The sequence below is a fragment of the Equus przewalskii genome, chromosome 15, assembly GCF_037783145.1.
Source record: "Equus przewalskii isolate Varuska chromosome 15, EquPr2, whole genome shotgun sequence".
NCBI classification, from domain to species: domain Eukaryota; kingdom Metazoa; phylum Chordata; class Mammalia; order Perissodactyla; family Equidae; genus Equus; species Equus przewalskii.
In genome coordinates, this window is record NC_091845.1 from 22,273,786 (window position 1) to 22,295,185 (window position 21,400).

General features: G+C 41.7%; 1 protein-coding gene across 1 annotated transcript; it reads right to left on the minus strand.

Annotated features, from left to right (window-relative positions):
* Positions 1-1,456: 1,456 nt before the first annotated feature.
* Positions 1,457-21,046, minus strand: ARL6IP5 (ARF like GTPase 6 interacting protein 5). Its single transcript, XM_008520067.2, has 3 exons — positions 20,844-21,046; positions 5,469-5,686; positions 1,457-3,106 (listed from the first exon to the last, which is right to left on the minus strand). Exons 1-3 carry the CDS (start codon positions 21,017-21,019, stop codon positions 2,934-2,936), a joined length of 567 nt encoding a protein of 188 aa, XP_008518289.1. The 5' UTR covers positions 21,020-21,046; the 3' UTR covers positions 1,457-2,933.
* Positions 21,047-21,400: the final 354 nt, after the last annotated feature.

The window sequence follows — 21,400 nt, forward strand, 5'->3', positions numbered from 1 at the left end:
CACTGCTCATCAAGCCATGCTGTGGTGGCATCCCACATAGAAGAACTAGAATGACTTATGACTAGGATGTACAACTATGTACTGGGGCTTTGGGGCCAAAAAAAAAGAGGAAGATAGGCAACAGATGTTGGCTCAGGGCCAATCTTCCTCACCAAAAGAACTATACCTTAAATAAGTGCTAATAGTCCTGAGAAAGGATTTTTTTTTCAAGATTTTATTTTTTTCCTTTTTCTCCTCAAAGCCCCCCAGTACATAGTTGTATATTCTTTGTTGTGGGTCCTTCCAGTTGTGGCATGTGGGACGCCGCCTCAGTATGGCTTGATGAGCAGTGCTGTGTCCGCGCCCAGGATTTGAACCGACAAAACACTGGGCTGCCTGCAGTGGAGCATGCGAACTTAAGCACTTGGCCACAGGGCCAGGCCCCCTCAGAAAGGATTTTAATCATAGATGGGCAAAAAGAAAAGATGATCTAAATCCATAGCTTACTGCTTCAATACACAGCTTTTGTGAAGAGACAGGTGAAGTAGTTCACGTTAGGCTTTTTCTATCCACCCACTCCCACCCTAAAAATCTCTTAGTTGAAGATTTTAACTTGCTGTTTTTTTTTTTCTTTTTGGTGAGGCAGATTGTTGCTGAGCTAACATCTGTGGCAATCCTCCTCTATTTTGTATGTGGGATGCCACCACAGCATGGCTTGATGAGTGGTGTGTACGTTCATGCCCAGAATCTGAGCTGGCAAACCCTGGGCCACAGAAGCAGAGTGTGCAAACTTAACCACTACACCACCAGGCCGGCCCCAAAACTTGTTTTTATTTTTATTTATTTTTTTTGAGGAAGATCAGCCCTGAGCTAACTACTGCCAGTCTTCCTTTTATTTGCTGAGGCAGACTGGCCCTGAGCTAACATCCATACCCATCTTCATCTACTTTATATGTGGGGCACCTACCACAGCATGGCTTTTGCCGAGGTCCGCACCCAGGATCCAAACCAGCAAACCCTGGGCCGCCGAAGCAGAACATGCACACTTACCCGCTGCCCCACCAGGCCAGCCCCTTCAAAATTTGTTTTTAAAATGTAATAATTTATAGCATTTACATGCTACAGTTTTCTATTATCCTTCCAGAATTGACCACTAACCATGGGTAATTATAATGAGTATATTTTTTACTCACGTTGTCACTTTCTCCAAATTTATTGCATTTAGTCTTCAGAATTCACCATGTAGAAAATGTAAGGGGCTAAAATGTATATAAACCCATGTCAGGGTTAAAATAGGATCCCATTGGAATTCAATTTTATTCTGGCTGGAGATGAATAAAGTATTAAAGTTTTATTAAACAGTATTTGAAACACAAGCTGGGTGTTTACCGTATAATGCATCCTCATCATTTCTAGGGTTGTCACAGAGTTTCTCAGACAGTTAACCCAGATGTGCATTAAATAAAGTCTCACAAAAAAACCTCTGATAAATTTTATTCTTCATATTTGGGTAAGGGTACAAATTCTAGACCATGTCTGTGAAGTCAAAGTGACATCACTGTGCTAGAGAGAAAGACTTCAGGTTGGCTGAGAAATTCAAATGCAAGAAAAATCAGGAGCAGCATATGCTGTTGCTTCTTATTCTCCGATCCACAGAGAGTCTCTTCAGTAAGTAGTGCTCCCATTGTCTTCATAATTCAAGGTTAGGGAAACCTACATATTTTCTATTCATCTATGAAATCACTCAATTGGCAAGCAAAACATGTTGTAAAATCTATTTCCGAACACATGGGAAATAAAAGGAAGAAAGTAACAGAATATATAAATTCATGCTATCTTAATTCTAATGTCTATCTATAAAAACATGGGGTTGTAACAATAGCTCTCTAAAATTTTTATGAACTGCAGAAGCCGGGGATCACTCCCATTTTCATTCCTATTTTAAAAGTCTTTTTGCTTGGTCATCTAAAGATGCTTTTCAGATTTCAAAAGATCAGCCATCATTGTTCTCTTTGTGCCCCTAAGGAATTAATAAAATGCACATTCATTTACCTCTTTCTAAATGTTCCAGTTAAAAACTAAACAAAGAAAGAAATATGGGAAACATTATCTTGGACACCTTTTTCTCATTACAACAACAAAAAATGTGCAATATAAACAGAACTCAAGTTTTCTTTTATTTTGTTTTTTTGTTTTTTAACAAGACTGCCAAGAATAATACAGGTCACATAGCTGTAACCTCCTTAAAGGAGACATTTAGTTTGCAACAAATACTTGCTAGTGAAAACACATCACTAGCATTTCAAAAATTTACAAAATTTTAACAAAATATTCTCCTAAACAGCTATCTTTATATTTGTAAACAAAATATAAACAACTGGTTTATCCAGTTTCCACTGCACGTCAAACAGGTGGCAAAGTGATAGAGATCATCTTTGATTTGAAAAGAATAATAATGAAAACCAAACTACTTTATACCCCACATATTATAATCCTAGAGAATAGTTTTGGAGGAGGATCCTGGGGCTTAAAACAGGCTAATGCATGACATCATCTACTTTAACAGTCTTTTCACGTACTCACATGGCTTTGATACTTTATAATTACATTTTTTCCTGTAAGATAACAGTATTGTTGCTGTACAGGCCATAATTCATTTTTTTTTCTTTTATTCCCCAAAAGAAATAAGTGTGATCCATTTTCTATCAGTTTTCATAAACACACTTGAGACTTCAGACATAATAGGAGGATGGCTTCTTTTGGTTTCGGAAGCCTTCTCTCTTACAACATCAGAGATGTTAACAGTTTAGCCTATATGTGCATGCTGCCATAGATAGGTGGATGGTACATGCACCTCCTATTTCAAAAATACAAATGGCAAGTAGGTCTGGACAAGGGCAAACTGCAACTTCAACTCGATTTCTGCTGCAACCCTATCACCAGCTCAGCTCTATTTATTCCTTCACTTTACTGATATAGTCAGTGAGTTTGTTGATGTTTTCTTCCTGCTGTTCTAGAGCATCCAGGACAATGCCCATTGGCGTCTTCTTCAAACCTATTCCCTCCATTTTATTCTCCAGTTTGTTCTTGAGGTTCCGAAGTCTCAGCGACGCATGGATAAACATCACTACAGAGAAGTGAAACACTGTTAGCACTAGAGCATCAGTTATCTTTCCCCACAGTCACATCACACTCCCTCTCCTCACACCTTCAGTATACTGCCTCAGCTAGCAATAGTCCGATCTGGCTCTCTAAGGGATCCAAGCCCTCAAATAGATCCTTGGACTTTATAGAAAGCTTTTTGACAAGTCATACATAAAGTTTTCTCCATGTGTGAAGGAAAACGTATTCAGCAGGAAGGGCCATAGTCTGGCAGCCACACTCTTTTCCTCCCACACTGATATCGTTACCTTTCATCTACTTAAATGCCCTGAAAATCAACATGGTTCCAACCTACATCAAAGTCGATTTATACAAAGTTTCCCAGGAAAGAACTCATGCTCAATTCAGGGATTTCCTGTATTTTGTTCCCTGTGGGAAGCGTGAGGGTGAAGTCCAATTAGGAGGTCCCTAAGAGGCAGTTTTCCAAAGTGTTGGAGACAGATTTATAAATAAAAACTAAAGGTTTTACCGACATACCCTAGTGTTTCCCAGATTTGCTTCATCATTAAGAATTACCTGCTTGTTTATTAAGAAACAGATTCCCAAGCCCCTCTGCTGGACCTCCTGAACCAAAGCTTAAGGGATAGGCCTGGGGATGTGTATTTTATGCAGGCGTTCCAGATGACGGACACCAGCAATTTTCAAACTTCTGTGTACGTACAAATCACCCGCAGAACCTGTTAAACAGGAAAATTTTGGGTCTCCATCACCCCAAATTCAGACTGTTAAGACTGAAGTAGGGCTCTAGACCATAAAATTTCAATAATCACTCTGGAAGATTCTGATATAGGTGATCTTGGACCTTCATTTTGAGAAACACTGATGTGCGTTCCATCTGGAAGCTCCCAACCCAGACTGGCCATTAGAAACATTTGAGGAACTTTCTAAAAATATAGCTTCTTTGGGCACCACTGTCGACCCACAGAATCAAGATCTCCAAGGGATGTAGCTGGGAAATTTGTATTTTTAATAAGCATCCTGGATGATTCTCATAATCATCAAAGTTGGGATTGATCTTGTCTCATTTTCTTATTTTATAGATTAGTGAGCTACAGCCCATTTGGATAACTGGTCCAAATCACATTGCTGGTTTCCAGTAGGTCTAGGATTAGAAATCAGGAGCTCTGACTCTCTACCTAGAACACATTTCATTACGCTGGCCTGTCTCAGGCTCTGATGTGGAAAGGTACTCAGGTGAACAAGCTGTGTGGGGCCGCCCTGTGGCCGAGTGGTTAAGTTCGTGCGCTCCGCTACAGTGGCCCGGGGTTTTTCTGGTTTGGATCCTGAGCACGGACATGGTACCACTCATCAGGCCATGCTGAGGCAGCATCCCACGTACAACAACTAGAAGGACCCACAACTAAAATATACAACTACATACTGGGGGGATTTGTGGAGAAAAAGCAGAAAGGAAAAAAAAAAAGATTGACAACGGTTGTTAGCTCAGGTGCCAATCTTTAAAAGAAAAAAAAAAAACAAGCTGTGTGTTTAAGCAGAATTATTGAAATTCCAAGCCTCTAGCACATAAGGAAAATCAGAAGAATATTTCAAAAAGTCTGAATTTGCCGATTCAAACATTTTGTCCAATAAGGTGCGGGATTCATCCATAAATATTCTGGGCTTAATCTAACAAAACCCAAATCAAGCAATTGATTCTATTTAATGGAATAAATGCACATGTGAAATGCTGTTAAAGTTAAAGGGATGTTCCTGTGGTATAATACACTAGAATTTTAATTAGATTTCTGATGATGAGACTGGAATTTTATCTGTCCTTTATTTCAGGCTTCAAGTGTTTGAGATCTCAGTAAGCAACGCATTTAAAATTTAGAAAGCATCTAGTTCCCTTCACCAGAACTGGAATACTTGTTATGCCATCTTCTGGGCCAATTATTTCTATAGACTTATAAAACTGTTGACACTAATTAAGATTTTCTGAGTAAGTAGAGAGTAAATAGTTTAGTGCCAAATGAAATATGTTCATTCCTGTGTCAGGACAGTATGAGTGACACAAAGATTGAGAACAGACTCTAATATCAGACAAATCTGGAGTCCAGTGCAGGGCTATGGAACTTTCTTGTTGTATGACTTGGGATTTGTATTTCTTTTGTTAACTGTTGTGTCCTCAAAGAGTGTCTGGCATAGAGTGTGTGCCCAATACATATTTGTGGAATTAATGGACTATTAGGCCGTTCTGCTGTTTCAGAAAATTCTGATAATTTTGCAGTCATGCCAACACACATAAGAAACAGGTTATATAATTCCCATTGAACAATCGTGCCTACATTTTTTATGATATGAGAAAAGGAAGACTCAGGTTCACTTACGCAACAAAGGAAAAGTGATGCCAAACACAAAGACCATGACTCCACCGAACATAGATATGAGGAAATAGCTGGCCAGCATGACCACCATCACAAATGTCGTGGGATACCGCTTCTTCATCCGGCGGAGGATGTCTTTATTGTGGGCTGCCCACACAAACCCTGTGAACACCAGCACCACCACAATTCCTCCAAGGATCATGTTGAAGGGGCTCAGGAACCTGGAATATGAAAAAAAAGAGGGAGGCTAGGTCAACAAGAGTAGGAGCAGGAAGAGGAAGATGAGGAAGGGGAGGAGGAGGAAAAACAAGTGTTGCATACTTACTAAGCATTTTATCTAAATTGTCTCATTTAATCCTTAAACCTGATGAGGTAGATAACTATTAATTCATTTCTCAAATGAAGAAACTGAGGCACAGAGGTGAGAAAATGGTGGAGTTAAAATTCACACCCAGGCAGTTTGACTCCCACCAAACTTGCCAGTCCATCTCATTAGAGGCTCATGATTTTAAAAGACTTTTAAAATTTAAAAGAGACCCCCTTGTTTGGGGGGCGCTGCATTTAGCTTTCATACATCCTGGGCTCTAGCACACATTAGGTGGTATTTTCTGAGCTCTAAGGACTTATTTCAACCTTCATCGAAATTGCCATGACAAATGAATGTAGAGTAGAGGTCACACAGTGGCCTCCACGGGCCAGATCATTGAGTCTACAGTCACATTTTCGTTTGGCCTGTACAATGTTTTTAAAAACTTGTATTTGAATTTCAATGTGTTAAAAAAAATCCATAAAACTTAGGATTTCTTGCTTCTCCTGGAAACAAGAAAATCTAATACTAGACCCACTTTCCCACATGTCAACAACTGGCTGAAGCGCCTTCTCATTCACATACAACAAATGCTCTCCTTTCAGCCCCAGACCCCAACACTATCTACTGCATCTCTGACACACAGGCCCCCAGTCAGTTGCCATTAATTGTTGTTTTTCTGATAGTTGGCCTGCATTGCTCTCTTACATAACCTGCCTGGCCCATGGAGGCATTTGAGTTTATGACTCCTGGCATAGACAGCCCATGATAATTCCTTAGAAGGGCCCAGAGTATCATTAGGGGAGGGGTTATCAACTGAGATTCCCAAGCACAGAGCCGCCAGATTCATTGTTACGAGCCAAAGGTTACACTTCTATTGATAATAGAGGACAGACATTATGAAGAGGAAATTTAGACAAGTATTTTATAAGTGACAATGACTGGGCCTGGTAGCCCCCCACCCCTACCTGCTGTGTATACTAAACCCTTAACAAGACATTTGCAGTCAGCAAGTACAATGAGTTACTTTTTACCTTCACAAGAGCCTAATGAGCATTTCACTTAGGAAGGACAAAGACGGTCAGCATGTTTTCATCATGCTCTGAAGATCAACATGACTGACATGGAAGTAAGGGACAGGGGAAGACAGAATAATGAAAGTGATGCCAAGAGTTTATTTCTCTGAAATAGAACACATGATGGATTCATACTCATACTGGGATTCATGTTTAGGATAACCACGATTCTTTTTTAAAAATCTCTAAATTTTAGCTCTGATTCTGCCTCCGGAAACACAAAAGCTATTCAAAATAGTTTCAAATAGGAGTGAAAGTACTACATACCTTAATGGGTGAAATCAGGGATATAAACTTCTTTGAAAAAGTTTAAAATGTCTGTAAAAATGCATGTAATTAAACAGTGGTAAGAGTAGTAGCACATCATTTAAAATTAAACCCTACAACAATAAGCTGCCATTTCATTTAAAACTCTTGCAAATGTTTATAGTCTTTGGGGCAACGAATCCCCTCCTCAGAATAAAGTCCAAGGAAATAAAAAGGCAAAGACTGAGTTGTAAAAATATTCACAAGTGGTACTTATGATTAAAAATTTTTAAAAATAACATATATGGCCCACTATTTACTAGATGGAGGTATTCACAGATATTTTTACAAAGTTGAAGTACATATTTAATAATATGGGAAGACACTAATAATATATTGAGTAGGTAAGAGCAATTATAATACATTCTCTCTGTTATGTGGATTTGTCATATGTATTATATAACTCAGAAGTAGAAATTTTATAATTCGTATATTGTTTTGTAATCAGAAATAAAATGAACATATAAAAAAAGAAAATATAAAAACAACTGTTCCCCAGCCCTACAACCCAGACTTGCCACAGGCCAACTACAACAGTCCACCTTTACTTCCATCATCTCTCCAATAACATTAATGCAATTTCAATTCACTAGTTGAACTGAAGCAGTGCACATTCCTTTTCCCACCCAAACCTTAGTTCCCTGCCCGTTCCCCAGATCCTCCTGCAGCCAACGGGCACACCCCATCCCTCAAGCTTTCCCAATACCCAGCACACGTGCTATTCAGTCTGTCCTCCTCCTCTCTCAGTTACTTATATCTGGATCTACTTAGTCTCTCTGTACTTTTTTTCTTTTCCTTTTAAAAATTTTATCTGGGTTATACCCTGTCTTCTGATTTAACCTCAAAATTGATCTGGGCAAGATAAAAATTTCCATATAGGCCTGGGGAATGGATGAATTGGACAGGGCAAAACCAAATCCTCCTTAGAAGGTGGAGGTGGGGAGACTGAGTGGAGAGGCCCAGAAACTCCCACAGATTAGTAAATCTCATTCCTAGCACCAAAAAGAATCTGAAAGAAATTATACCAAAAGACTATAGTAGTTATACTGGGTAGTAGGATCATGGGTAGTTTATTCCCATTTGCTTATTTCTATTTTCACATTTTTTTCAACAGTCATGTATTAGTTGAATAAAAAAATTGATATTTAAATATTAACAAATGAAATCAGGGCAAGGTGCCTGTAATAAATCCTTTTACATAGCCTTGACATTGACCTAGAACTCACCCAAATATTTCTGAGCTATAAAGAAAAGCAAAGATCAACATTAACTCAAAGAACTAGAGTGGAGGGTTCAAGTTTAAGGAAACTTCATTGCATAGCTGCAAATGGGAGATGGCTGGCTGGCAGCAGTGTCAAAGGGCTCCTACTCAGTTCTTTCTAGAATATCTATTAAAATAATAAACCACGAAGTGAGGTATAATAAAATGCACGCCAAGCTTTTCCTATTTTCCTCTGGATAAGTAAAGTAGACATCTAGGTTGAATATCTAAAAAAAGCCCAGGACAAGGAACAATGAAAAATCCAGGCCTGACCCGAGCAATTCCAAATTTGCTTTTCACCTGTTCCTGTTGCTCATGTTCAAGGGAAAAGAACAGAGCAAAGAGTCCTATAGAACTGGTTTTAGCTTACAACACACCCAGCCACTGTCTATAATTAGAAAGTCACCAAGTTTCCAAGCTGGAAAAAATGAACAGTTACTCCGAGTAGATATGATTTTCTTCCTTATTCTGCTTAAGGGCAATTCCATTCTAAGAAATGGTAAAATGCACACCACTTTAATGCCCTGGCATCTACGTGCACTTGGAGTAAAATAAAACACTCACACCACCCTCCCCAGATGAATTTCTTTTCCAGTGAGTCCAGTTCTTATCCGAGATGAGTAAAGCTTTTATTCAACAGCTGGGCTCTTAGTCATGCCAGTCACAATAAAGCCCAAGAACCTTTTGGACAAAACTTTCATAAATATGCCACTGCAGCTTTCAAATGGACAATTGCCATTGGCCTTAGATGGGTGGAGTTTCATTTACTGATAGTCCTTGAATGAGAGAGGGAGGAAAGGAGGCAGGAAGGCAGAGGGAAGGGAGAAGGGGAGAGAGGAACGAGGGAAAGAGGGAGAGAGAGAGAGAAGAGATGGAGAGGGAGAGAGAGAGAGTGAGAAAATGTGATTTTCTGCCCTTGGTGGAAATAGGACCTAATCTTACAAATCAAAAACATTAAGTATGTTTTTCTATTGTGAGATAAAAATACATACATACATACATATATATTCCATTCAAATAAATAAATAAATGTAATAGTTAAAAATTCTAGTGGAATCATTGGCGGTTGTAAAAAGCTTTAGAATCTCATCACGGAATCCTGTAGCAGAGTCTTCAAAGATTTATCAGTTCAGTCTCATTACACAGACGAATAAACTGAGGCCCAGAGAAATGAAGAAATGTATTCAGAGGGATCCAGAGGGAGAAAAAAGGGTGCCATTGATGTAATTGTGACAGCAATTCACAGTATAACCCATTCTGTGTTGTTAACCAGCTTCAGGAACTTCTTTCCTACAACCATTCTAAGCAACCTCGTTCTTCCAGGTGGGGTAAGCAACTAAGGGTCATCCTGGGGAATTCTTCAGCATTCTCATTTCTTTCTGAAGGAAGGTGGCCATTAGTGGATGTGGACACAAGTCTGAAACTTGCCAACATGATTCAGCTAGCTATATCTATAGTTTCAGCACAAGCTGCTGAAGGGAAAAAAAAAAACCTTGGCCAATCACAGAAATTTAGAGCTGGGGGAAATTTTGAAAACTCACTTCATTCTACATATAAACAAGCTAAGGAATAGAGAAGTTAATAAGTTTGTCCCAAGGCCACCAATTGCAGAGTTTGGTGACAAAAGTTCACCAAAAGAGAGATCCTCAGATCAACTCAAGAGCACATTTGTGACTCCTGTCATGCTGCAGTGCCAACAAGAACCAAATAGGCAGCGAAATATTTCCTGAGCAGTAGAAGCGGCTTTGCACTGAGTTCCAATTTTCTAAACCAAAAAGTTATTTTTGCACTTTGGTTCCTGAGCAAGCCTGACTCACCAAGAAAGGGGGGAACAATTTACTCACAGTGGACTTCTCTAACTTGGTAATGTTTTTCTGTGGTCCCTAAGCAGCCAGAGAGATTACTGCAGATCCGAATCCACCCGTCCATTTTCTTGCCTCTGCATACCGTTGGGTAGTTTGCACCTGGGACAAGGCCTGGTGGAGGGGGTAAGTGGGGCCTGAAATCCAGGCCACACTTCACTTGCCAAGCCTGTGATTTGGCTTAAGCTGCATCTGCGAAGGGTAAGGAGTGCTTTTAATAATTAGTTGGAAGGAGCCTTAAGGGCTAGCAACAGCCCTGCGGGCCAGCTCTCTCATACCTCATCCTCCAGATTTTCCCCTCCATCTGCTGGGGCTTCTATCTCTAGAACTCATCTTGCCTCTGGCCATCATAGGTATGTGCACAAGCCATTCTTTCTGCCTGACCCACTCTTACCTCCTTCAAATCTCAGTTTAATCAGCTTTTCCTCCATCTCTCTGACCAGGTCATAGCACTATATGCCTCTTCTTGATAGAACTTATCACAGTGGCAGTTTTACATTTATTTGAATGAGAATTGGCTGAATGTCTCTGTCCCCCACTAGAGATTAAGCTGTATCAGGACAGGGACGTGACTTTTTTTCCCCTAACACGGAGGACAGTGCCTGACACAGAGCAGGTATTCAATAAATATTTGTTAAAAGAAAGAACAAAGCTAGCACATTTTCACATTATTTAAATAAGCCCAGCAACTTTCTATGGCCACAAATTAAGTGACATGAGACCGATCTTGCACAGATCACTATTCTCATTGTACACAAATATTACTGGAGAAATAGTCCCTGTCTTTGTGCCTTCACAAAGTTGTGATGAAAGGAACAAATGAGAAACCAAAAGTAGGAAAAATATCTAAACTCCAATGCGAGCGTAATGGATGATTATTGTGATATGATCCTTGCGGTGAAAGGCACTTGAGCTTGCTGGAAGGAGGAATGTTGTATGTTTTGTTGCTATTGCATGCTGGGAGCCAGGAGGGAGAGTGGGTGGGACAGAGAGAGATTCATGCTCCTGCAGATCTGTCTACGTAGGCCCCTCTTGCTCTTTGATTCCTCAGACAGCCCCAAGAATCTTCTGTGCTTATTTTGGTTTCCCAACACAACTTCTGTCCTGGCAAGAACTGTTTATCACTGTAAAGTATAAATGTAAATGGACAAGTCGGTTTTGAGTAAATGTGATCAGTGTCTCCTGAGCCTAAAGATCACAAACAGTTAAGGTGGGATGGGAGCGTGTCTCTTTTGTCACAGAAAGGTCATGGTACCCTAACCTTGAGATTTGCCTAACCAAATGAATGAGGAGGGCCCACAATATTTATTGCATACTCACTGTGTACTGAATATTGATTGCACCTTGAGTACTTGGCACCATCGAACTAAATACTCACATCCGAATGATCCACTGACTCAGCAGCCATTGGTATATTAAAAGTATTCATAGGAAGACATACCTTATGAACCTCCATGTTTTCTTTTGCATTTATAAACTAATTGCTTGTTTTATTTTTAATAAACAACAAGTTGGATCTGGATTAGAAGCCACATATCTCACACTTCCCACAGGGATGGAGCTTCAAATAACAGTCAGCGTATAAGGCTCTGATTAGACTGCAACAAATCCTTCTTAAACTTTTTATTCTGGAAAATTCCTAACATATACAATGGCAGAGAGAATGGTATAATGAACCCTCCTGGGGGCCAGTCCGTGGGCTAGTGGTTAAGTTCGGTGTGCTTCACTTCAGTGGCCTGGGTTCAGTTCCCAGGAGCAGACCTACACCACTCATCAGTGGCCGTGCTGTGGTGGTGACCCACACACAAAATAGAGGAAAACTGGCACAGATCTTCGCTCAGGGCAATCTTCCTCAAGCAAAAAGAGGAAGATTGGCAACAGATGTTAGCTCGGGGCAAGTCTTCCTCAGCAAAAACAAACCAACAAACAAAACAAAACCCTCCTGTATACTCTTCATTGCCTCCAACAATTAGGAACCCATGGTTACCCTCACAAAAAATCATGTTTTGGAAGTAAAGTGGAAAGATGGTTGTTTACAAACTGTTCTTTCTGAATGCTTTTAGTAAAGCAAATAAAATTGTTATCACATGGCAAGTTCTTACAAACCTGTGGAGAAAAAACAGGTTGGACAAATGCTAATGAGCCTGGTAACACATAAACTCCTTTCCTATCAGCAGTTTCTTGTCTGTTTACCTTCTGCTAACACTCAATTTCCACATTCCCTTTTGTTCCTCAGAGACCAGAAGGAACCAGCACTGATGGGACATGACGCAGATTGGTAGAAGTAGGAACCAAGCCCCAGTTTTCCACTTCAGAAGTGCTTTCTGCCTTCCAGGTATCTCCATTAGCGAATGCTGGGGGCAGGGGAAGGCCAGGCAATCCTATCAATTTATGGTAAATGATTGCAGAATGGAGAGGCAGCCTGCAAGTTTTGTTTCAGATCAGAGGCATGGAAGTGTTCCCTGAAACGAGAGGCCAAGCTCATTAAAAGAGACAGAGGAGGATGTTATGGGTAAGTATTCTGAAGCTGAGTGATACAGGGTAGAATTCATTTGTCCAAAAGGAAAATAAGAAATTTCCAAGTTAGGTCAAGTTCATCTTCAATTAGATTTCCTATGCAGAATACCCTGCCCCTAATAAGTTGATTGAGAGCTTCTGCCCTCTAAGAAAGTGGCCAGGAACCCAAATATGCTCATTTATTTGCACACTTACCCAGAATCATTGTAAATCCTTACATATGGAAACGGGACAGAAACTAGCAACCCCAGGCTGACAGTGGCAGGGAACATTTTTTTAAAAAGTGTGTGAGGAGGAGCAGTCAAGAAGAACAGGTTACATAAATAGCGTCGGAAGATGATTTAACAGAAGACAATCCTTATGAGATGAAGAATTTTGAGATTAAAATTTTGAGTGTTGATAGACCTCTTAAAGTTTTGTACTCAGAAGAAATGCACAACCCACCAGGGAAAGACATATGCCAGCAGGCCAAGCGCTCTGCCTCAAGTGCAAGTCAAGGGGTTGTGGGAGGGCAGGAAGAGATTAATTCTGGGAGGCTTTGGGAAGGCCAGGTGGAGTTGTCTGCCTGCCTGTATCCTCAGGACCGACACAGGTCTGGCAGGTAGCAGGAGCTCTGTGAATATTTGTTCAACTGAGTGGAAGGCACCTGAGCTGCGGGTGAGGATGCGTGAAATTTAATAACCCTTTCCCCTGTCCACAAACTAAGTGCCTCTTCCATTTTTAACACCTGAGAGTTTTGGAATTTGGAATCATAAGGTACAGGGGAGACCTGGTAAGTCAGGTTGAAAACGACATGTGTTTATGTAGGTGTATGTTTCTGTACACTTGCCATACTTGTATAAAAATTAATTACTATGTATTCAGTGTTGTCTTGCTGGCCCTCTAGACCCTAAACTCCATGAAGGCAGCTGTCTCATTCTCTACAGCATCTCCTAGCACAGTGCCTGAGAAGGTGGGAAGTGCTTCCTACTCTTTGTGGAGTGAATGAATGAAGAACACAAACAAAATTAATGTTGCAGAATTAGTGTTGAAACCGATGAATCTCAAAAATATTTCCACTAGGTTTTAGCATAAATAGACTACAATTAATTCCATCTGCAAATGTTGTAATACCTTCCCATCCAGAGCATCCCAGGGATTTCTCAGTTTTTTTTCTCTCTACTACCTGGAAACTTGTTTTTTCATCTGGCAGCATTAAAAGGTACAAACAATCTGACCACTTCTTAATATCGGATGCTGGTAGCCACAGGTCTAGAATACACTACAGGACCTCACTCATTTTGAAAAGATTACAGTAATGCTCTTTTCAAACAAAATTACCAGCCTTCCAGAAATGCCTTACCATCTCAAGTAACTCAAAGCACAAAGTGCCAACTCTAGTTTCCACCTTCTGGTAACACCTCCCCAGGCCACATGGTGCTGTGGTACATTAGCTAAGAAAATATGAGCTCATTCATTCAGCAGCTACAGTTTGCCGTCTTAAAGGAGAGGCACAAATGTACACAGTTGAGAATAAATGTGCCTTTCTGCCTGGAGACACAGCAGGGGCATTTATATCTTCATGAATTCTCTGTGTGGTTGGTGCTTCTGAAGCCAAGCCAGAAAATAGGAGTTCTGATGGCATGGAGGAATTTGTGAGAATAAGTCAAGCATAATCACATAAATGCTGTGAGAGTCAGGTATTCTGTTGAATGGGGTTAATTAGGAACTTCAGAACATTTGCGATGGCTTAATGGAAAAAGTAGTTCACTTCCTATCAATAAAACAAGCGACCATCAGCAGCTTCGGTTCTAAACAGCCACATGACCTCAAGCCTTTCCGTTTGTGAAAGTTGGGGGGTTTGAGGGGATCAGTACTTCTCAACTTCAACTTGGGGATATATATCAGAATCACTTGGGGAGTTAAGAAAAAAAATATAGGTGCCTGGACCCAGCCAAGAACTATATATTTAGAATCTCTAAAGGTAAAACCTAGGCATATAGGTGTATTTATTTAAATTTTCTTAGTGTTTCTTTTGAACCAGACCAGATCAGTGCTTCTCACATTTTAATGTGCCTGTGAATCATCAGGAGTGCTGTTAGGATGCAGATTCTCACCCAGCAGGTCTCGGATGGGGCCTGAGATTCTGCATTTCTAATGAACTCCCAGGGCGAAAGATGCTACTGTTCCACGGCCCACACTTTGGATAGATTTCTCCGGCTCAAATCTTTTGGATTCTGCTAAGCATGCAGAAATTCCCGTCCACAACTAGAACGTATCACATGCTTAGAACTTAAATTCCAAGCGCAATTAGGTGACTCTGCTTTTTACTTTGAAGATAGAGGCAGAGACTTCCACTGCTGTATGCGATGTAAAAAGAGTATCCAGTGCCGGATGTCCCGTGTCAAAGATGGGGAAGGGAAGTCATGTCCTCTTTAATCTTAGACATATTTCCTTTCTTGATTTAAAGGACACAAAGCCATTTTCAGCAAAACACACATTCCCCAACTTGTTATTCATGCTCTTCATTTCAAGTCATTCTGTCTCTTCTGAAGTGATGCCTGAATCTTAAAAGGAAACTCGAATCTTCAAGGGAAGCAAAGTTTGATAAGAAACACAAGTTGCAATTATGACAAAACCACTAAAGTGTATCCATCATCTAATACTTATGCCTAAAAGAACACACAAGTTGTCAGAATTTTAAATATGCCTGTAACCTAGGATTTAATGTAATAATAGCAGCTAATGTTTGAGTGTTATCATTTGCCAGGCCTTAATGTGTTTTATACTAATTAAGTCATTTAATTCCTACTCTGTAGCAGTGGAACTCCACAGCAAGTGAACTTTTGAGCAGAAAGCTAATAAAAAACAAATGCCAGAATTCTGTCAAAAAATAAAAAGACTGAGTCTGTGGGTTCAGTAGCGTCTTCCAGGCAGAATCATAAAAGAAGGATACCATAACAAATTTAATAAATTAAGGATAATGATCAAAGCTGTGTAAAGCTTCGAATCCACTCCATTCTCTTTTTTTTGAGGAGGAGGATTAGCCCTGAGCTAACATCTGCTGCCAATTCTCCTCTTTTTGCTGAGGAAGACTGGCCCTGAATAACATCTATGCCCATCTTCCTCTATTTTATGTGGGACACCTGCCACAGCATGGCTTGACAAGCAGTGCATAGGTCCACACCTAGGATCCAAACTGGCAAACCCTGGGCTGCTAAAGCAGAACGTGTGAACTTAACTGCTGCACCACTGGGCCAGCCCCTCTACTCCATTCTTATGTTTAAAAAGTTAGGAGCCAGGAGCTAAAGTCAAATTGCTTTGCTATGTAATTGCAAGAACTCTGTTTAAGTATCTTGTTATAAAGCAACTTGCATTTACTGAAGATGACATGAGGAGTCATCATGATTTTCTTGGTAGTAGAGCAGTAGTTCTCAATCAGGGGTAATTTTGACCCCCAGGGGACATTTGGGAATGTCTAGAGACATTTTGCTTGTCACAACTAAAGGGGAGGGTGCTACTGGCATTCAGTGAGTGGAGAGCAGAGATGGTGCTAAACATCCTGCATACACAGGACAGCCCCCCTACAACAAAGAATTATGCAATCCAAAATAATAGCGCTAACCTTATATAAGAAACCTTGCAGGAGAGAATTTCAACAAAATTCTACAAGGACAATATGAATCAGCGAAGAGTCTGAATTATAAACTTTTTAATTTAATTTATTTTTTTCTTCTTCTTCCTCTCCCCAAAGCCCTCCCAGTACATAGTTGTATATTCTAGTTGTGAGTGCCTCCAGTTGTGCTTTGTGGGACGCCACCTCAGCATGGCTTGATGAGCCGTGCCATGTCTGCGCCCCGGATCCAAACTGGTGAAACCCCGGGCCGGGGAAGCGGAGCGCGTGAACTTAGCCACTCGGCCACAGGGCAGACCCCTCAACATTTTTAAATTGAATTTTCACACTATAGTAATTCTAACCAACATGTAGCAAGTGCCATCAGCAATGACCCAGTAGGAATCAATTTAGCAGCATGTTGTTGTTATGTGCTGGCATAACACTATGTGCTTCAAAATAATTTGTTCCTTTAAGTAGGTGTGTTGCCCCGTCATCATGTTGAGGTTCATTTATTTACTCCTTGCACTCACGAACTAGGCTCCTGCTATACAGTAGGGCTGAGGGATACAGAGAATAAAAATAATGATAACCACAACAAGAAGAAGAAAAAATAATCACAAACAAAACCCACAGTCTCTGGCCTCAAGGAGTCCACAGTGCAGAGTGGAGACGAGTGAACAGACAATTTAAAAGCCCATGGAGTAAGTTTAAGAAAGTTACAGGCACAGGTGTATCAACACAAGGGAGTAAGGGGCAAAGGGAGAAGTTTCCTCAAAGAGGTGGTACCAAAGCTGAGTCTTGTAGGAGAAGTAGGAGTAGATGAGTAAGTTGGGGACTGCAGTTTGGGTGGACGGATAAAGATGCTGTATATGTTTCTCAGTAATCTCTATGATATACCAACAATGATAAAAATAATAAGTAAGATTTGTGGAGCAAAACCTAGGAGCTGGACACTGTTCTAAGAGACTTGTCTCTATTAACTCAGATAATTCTCACAGAGGCCCTATAAGGCAGGTACTATAATTAGTCTCATTTTTGAGGGGCCAGCCCAGTGGCACAGCGGTTAAGTTCACATGTTCCGCTTCTCAGCATCCCGGGGTTTGCCGGTTCGGATCCCAGGTGCGGACATGGCACCGCTTGGCACGCCATGCTTTGGCAGGCATCTCACACATAAAGTAGAGGAAGATGGGCACGGATGTTAGCTCAGGGCCAGGCTTCCCCAGCAAAAAAGAGGAGGACTGGCAGTAGTTAGCTCAGGGCTAGTCTTCCTCAAAAAAAAAAAAATTAGTCTCATTTTACAGATGAGGAAGCTGAGGCGTGGGGTGGTTCAAGTGACTTGCCCAAGGTCACATAGCTAGTGACTGTAGCTGGGATTCAAAATTTACTTAATCTGGTTTTGATGGTGGTAAACTCTTAACCACTGCTTGAACAGTCAGGAGATATGGCAACTGTCTTCCGCAAGGGCTATTAAGAGAATTACTCAGAGTTAATCTAAGAGGCATAGTAGACCTACTGGGTGGAAATCATGCGCCTGGTAAATGATGCTTTTTAAAAAGAATGAAAAAAGTGAATTACCAGGCGCTGCCCAATCAGGCCCTCATACACAGATTTATCTCTATCCTAATCCCTCTTAATCTCCATCGTGGTACAGGCAGCCCGTTCTGGTCTTTTTGGAGCTGGATTATATCGGTTTGGTCTTTCCTCTCCCTTGCTGCAATCTTGAAGAGCAGGCTCTCTATCCTTCCCCAAGCCCGTTTTCAACACCAGAGCATTGAGTTGAGGCTAGAGCCCTCCAACAATGCCCTGGAGGCCCCTCCCCACCAGCAGGGGACTGAACCATTGAAGAACTCCCTTGGAACACAGTCCTTTCCCAGTTAACACCCAGGCCACATTTTCACACACACTTCACCAAGATAGCAGGAGAAACTATCAGATGCCTTTAGAGAATCCAGATAAACAGAGACCAGCACTGCTCTGACTCAGCCATCTACCGACATCACCAAAAGAGAGTTCTCTGTAGAATGAGAAATTTTCCAGAATCAACTAAGCTCCCTGGCCCTGAAGATATTTAGTTTCTTCCACCTTTAAGAGACTATAATTCTAAACCCCATGACTCATAGAAAGATGCATAGAAGTCAAGAGCACAAGCCTGGGTCTGTGACTTTGAGCAAGTCATTTAACCTCTCTGAGCCTCAGGTTTAATAATAACAACAATAATAAAAATAATAATGTCTCATCTCATTGGGTTGTATGAGGTAATGCAGGTAGATTACTTAGCAAGTACCTGGCACCCAAAGCACTCAATAAATGTTTCCTTTTATTATTATTATTAGATTATAAAGAAAGAAAAGAGCAATTTGTGGAAAAACTACAGACTGTGTGTGTTTGTAGATGCACAGAAAAGAGTTGAAGGTCATAAACCAAATTTTTACCAGGGCACAAAGGAAATCTCACATTTTACTACACAATTTTCAAAACAACTTACTACTGGCCTGTATCTTCTGTAAGTTTTTAAATATAAGAATAAGAAAAAATAAACATGGCTATTTTTCACTTTTACCTTCAAAAATTTCACTGCCACACCAACATCTCTTTTTTGAAAATGGGAATGGGAAAAGCCAACATCCCCAAACCACCTGAGTTAGTGGGCTAAGACACCATAATGAAAGAGCTATATTTAGTCAAGGGGCTGGCCCCTGACCTTCACAGTGAAAAATGGATTCTATCAAGGCGGGCAAGCCTGCCCGAGCTGGTGTGTGGTCTGGGGAGGGGTGCACCTCTTTGAAAAGCAAGGGCTTTTTCTGTACATTTGATTGGTATGTGTCAAACCTTGCCTCACATCTAAGATTTCGTAGTTCTCTCAAAAAAAATAAAACTCCAATAACTAGATCACCAGAGGAGATGCCTTGCTGGCTTCTTTACAGAGAGGGAAGAAAAAGAAAGCAAAACAACAGATGCAATCCTGTTTACTACTTATTTTGTTTTAAAGAAATTTTTTAGCATTCTGGGAAATGAGCCTCAAGCATGAAGGTATTGGGAAGCAGCCGCCTCAGGCCCCAGGCCTGTCCTACCCCAACTAATTTTAACTTGGCTGCCGCTCTAATTCAGAGTCGGCTCGGAGCCCATGCCCTCCGCACACCAAGCCATTCTCAGGGTTTGTAATTCCTTAAGCAACACATAATGAGGATCTGTAGGATTGTCTACTGAATTACACAAACGAGCGTCCACTTCTGCATGGGGGTGACTACTCTGAACCACACTGAGAAACTGTGAACTCTCCTCTGTGCTGTGTATTTGGTCGTATAGCTCCTCAACAACGGCCAAGTGTCCTTGGGCCAGAGTTCATGTCTGATTGATCTCGGTGTGCTCTGAGCTTGGCACAGAGAAGCGACTCAATAAATAAGCCAAAGAATGGCAAACCGACTTAAGAAACCACCCTCTGCCCTTTCCCACACCCTCCAAGTTTGGATTTCTCCCCCTTTTCCCAGGCCAGCTTGCTCTTTCCCTCTGTATTTGTTCTGAAATAGAAATGTCAGACACTTCTTAATGGCAAGTGAGTTCCTTTATAAAATCGGAGGGTGGCTTTTTCTTTACAGATGCACAGGTTCAGCAGGGTCTAGAATATCACCACCCCATCTTGCAAACGTGAGAGAAGCATTTCCTAAAGGGTGAACTACAAGAAAAGGTGGTTGCCAGCAGAGCAGGTGCACGTATGGAAAATCGTATATAACACAGGACACTTCTTATTTTAGGATGAGGTATCGAAAAGGCCTTTAACACACTGAGACCACAGGCTAGGAAGTGAAGCGATCACGCCTGGCAACTCCTGGAAGAAAGAGCAAGAGGACCCCGTCCCTAGAGTCAAGACAACCTTCACCTCACACTGGGAGATGCGCCACCTGGGAACACCCACCCTCTTGCTCCCAAGCTCAGCTTTTCTGTACAGTGCGGCAGGTACTAGGTGGAAAAACCGACAAAGCGCGTCGCCTCTTAGATGCCCTTTTTACACTAACACCCCCAAAGGGCAGAGTCCGGATCCACACCCAGCCGCCCCAAGCCTCCCAGGGCGGCGCCCGCCCCAGCCAGCCCCGGGATAAGGTTACACTACTTTCCTCGTTCTTATTTTTTTTTAAAAAAAACTGGAGCGCTGTAACTATCTCCCCCAGCAACAGCCTAATCCGAGCACAGAAAAAAATGTCATTTTTCTTGCCCGAGGTTGGCAAAATTTCCTCATCCCTAGGGATCCCCTCACGTCTCAGCGCGGGGAGCGGAAAGGCAAAGGGGACCCCTAGATTGCTGGCCTCGCCCTGAGAACAAGTTTCCACTGGTTAGACCGCTTGTGGTTGCCAGGGCAGGCGCCAGGCGTGGAGAGCGTTTCCGCATCCCGAAATCTTGCACACAGAGCTCCCTCCGTGTTACCCCCGATCAGTGCCCCAGAGAGGGACCCCACTTACCCCACGACGGAAATCATCATGGCAGCCACCACCAGGTAGTTGGTCTGATAATAGAGCAGGTTGCTCACCACGCGGTTGTTCCATTTGGAAATGTCCCTGAAGTCCGGCCGGGCGAAGCGGTCAGAACCCGGGAAGAAGTCGTCCCAGGCGCGGAGAGGGGCGATACTCACGTCCATGTCTCGTCTCTCAGCTTCTTGTTCTTTGCCTCTGGAATCTGGCGGCGGCGGCGGCGGCAACCGATCAGCTGAGCTAGGTTAGAGATGACAGCAGCTCCGGCTCTGTCCGCTCTGCGGTTGGCGGGCAGCGGAGCAAAGGAAATTGGGAGCGGGCGGGCGTTTTTCTCTTCTTTACTTCTTGATTGGCTCTAAGTGGTGATTACAGGAAAACTGGGGCCCCGCGACAGAGCAAGGGGCAGAGTGCAAAACGGAGATGAAATGACAAAAAGAAACCAGCGGAAATCCCCTGTCTGAAGTGAGGTGGCAATGTCTTCCCTGGCAGTCCGAATACAAACAGCCTCCTTTAAAATACCCCTTTTGAGGGTTTAACCTAGGAATGTG

Excerpts from the sequence above, each read along its gene's own strand:
- ARL6IP5 (XM_008520067.2), bottom strand. The coding sequence starts at position 21,019 with ATGGACGTGAGTATCGCCCCTCTCCGCGCCTGGGACGACTTCTTCCCG. Across the intron at positions 5,687-20,843 it reads ATGATGATTTCCGTCGTGGG|GTTCCTGAGCCCCTTCAACA; the intron begins GTAAGTGGGGTC and ends TTCATATTCCAG. Across the intron at positions 3,107-5,468 it reads CATCACTTTTCCTTTGTTGC|TGATGTTTATCCATGCGTCG; the intron begins GTAAGTGAACCT and ends ACTTCTCTGTAG.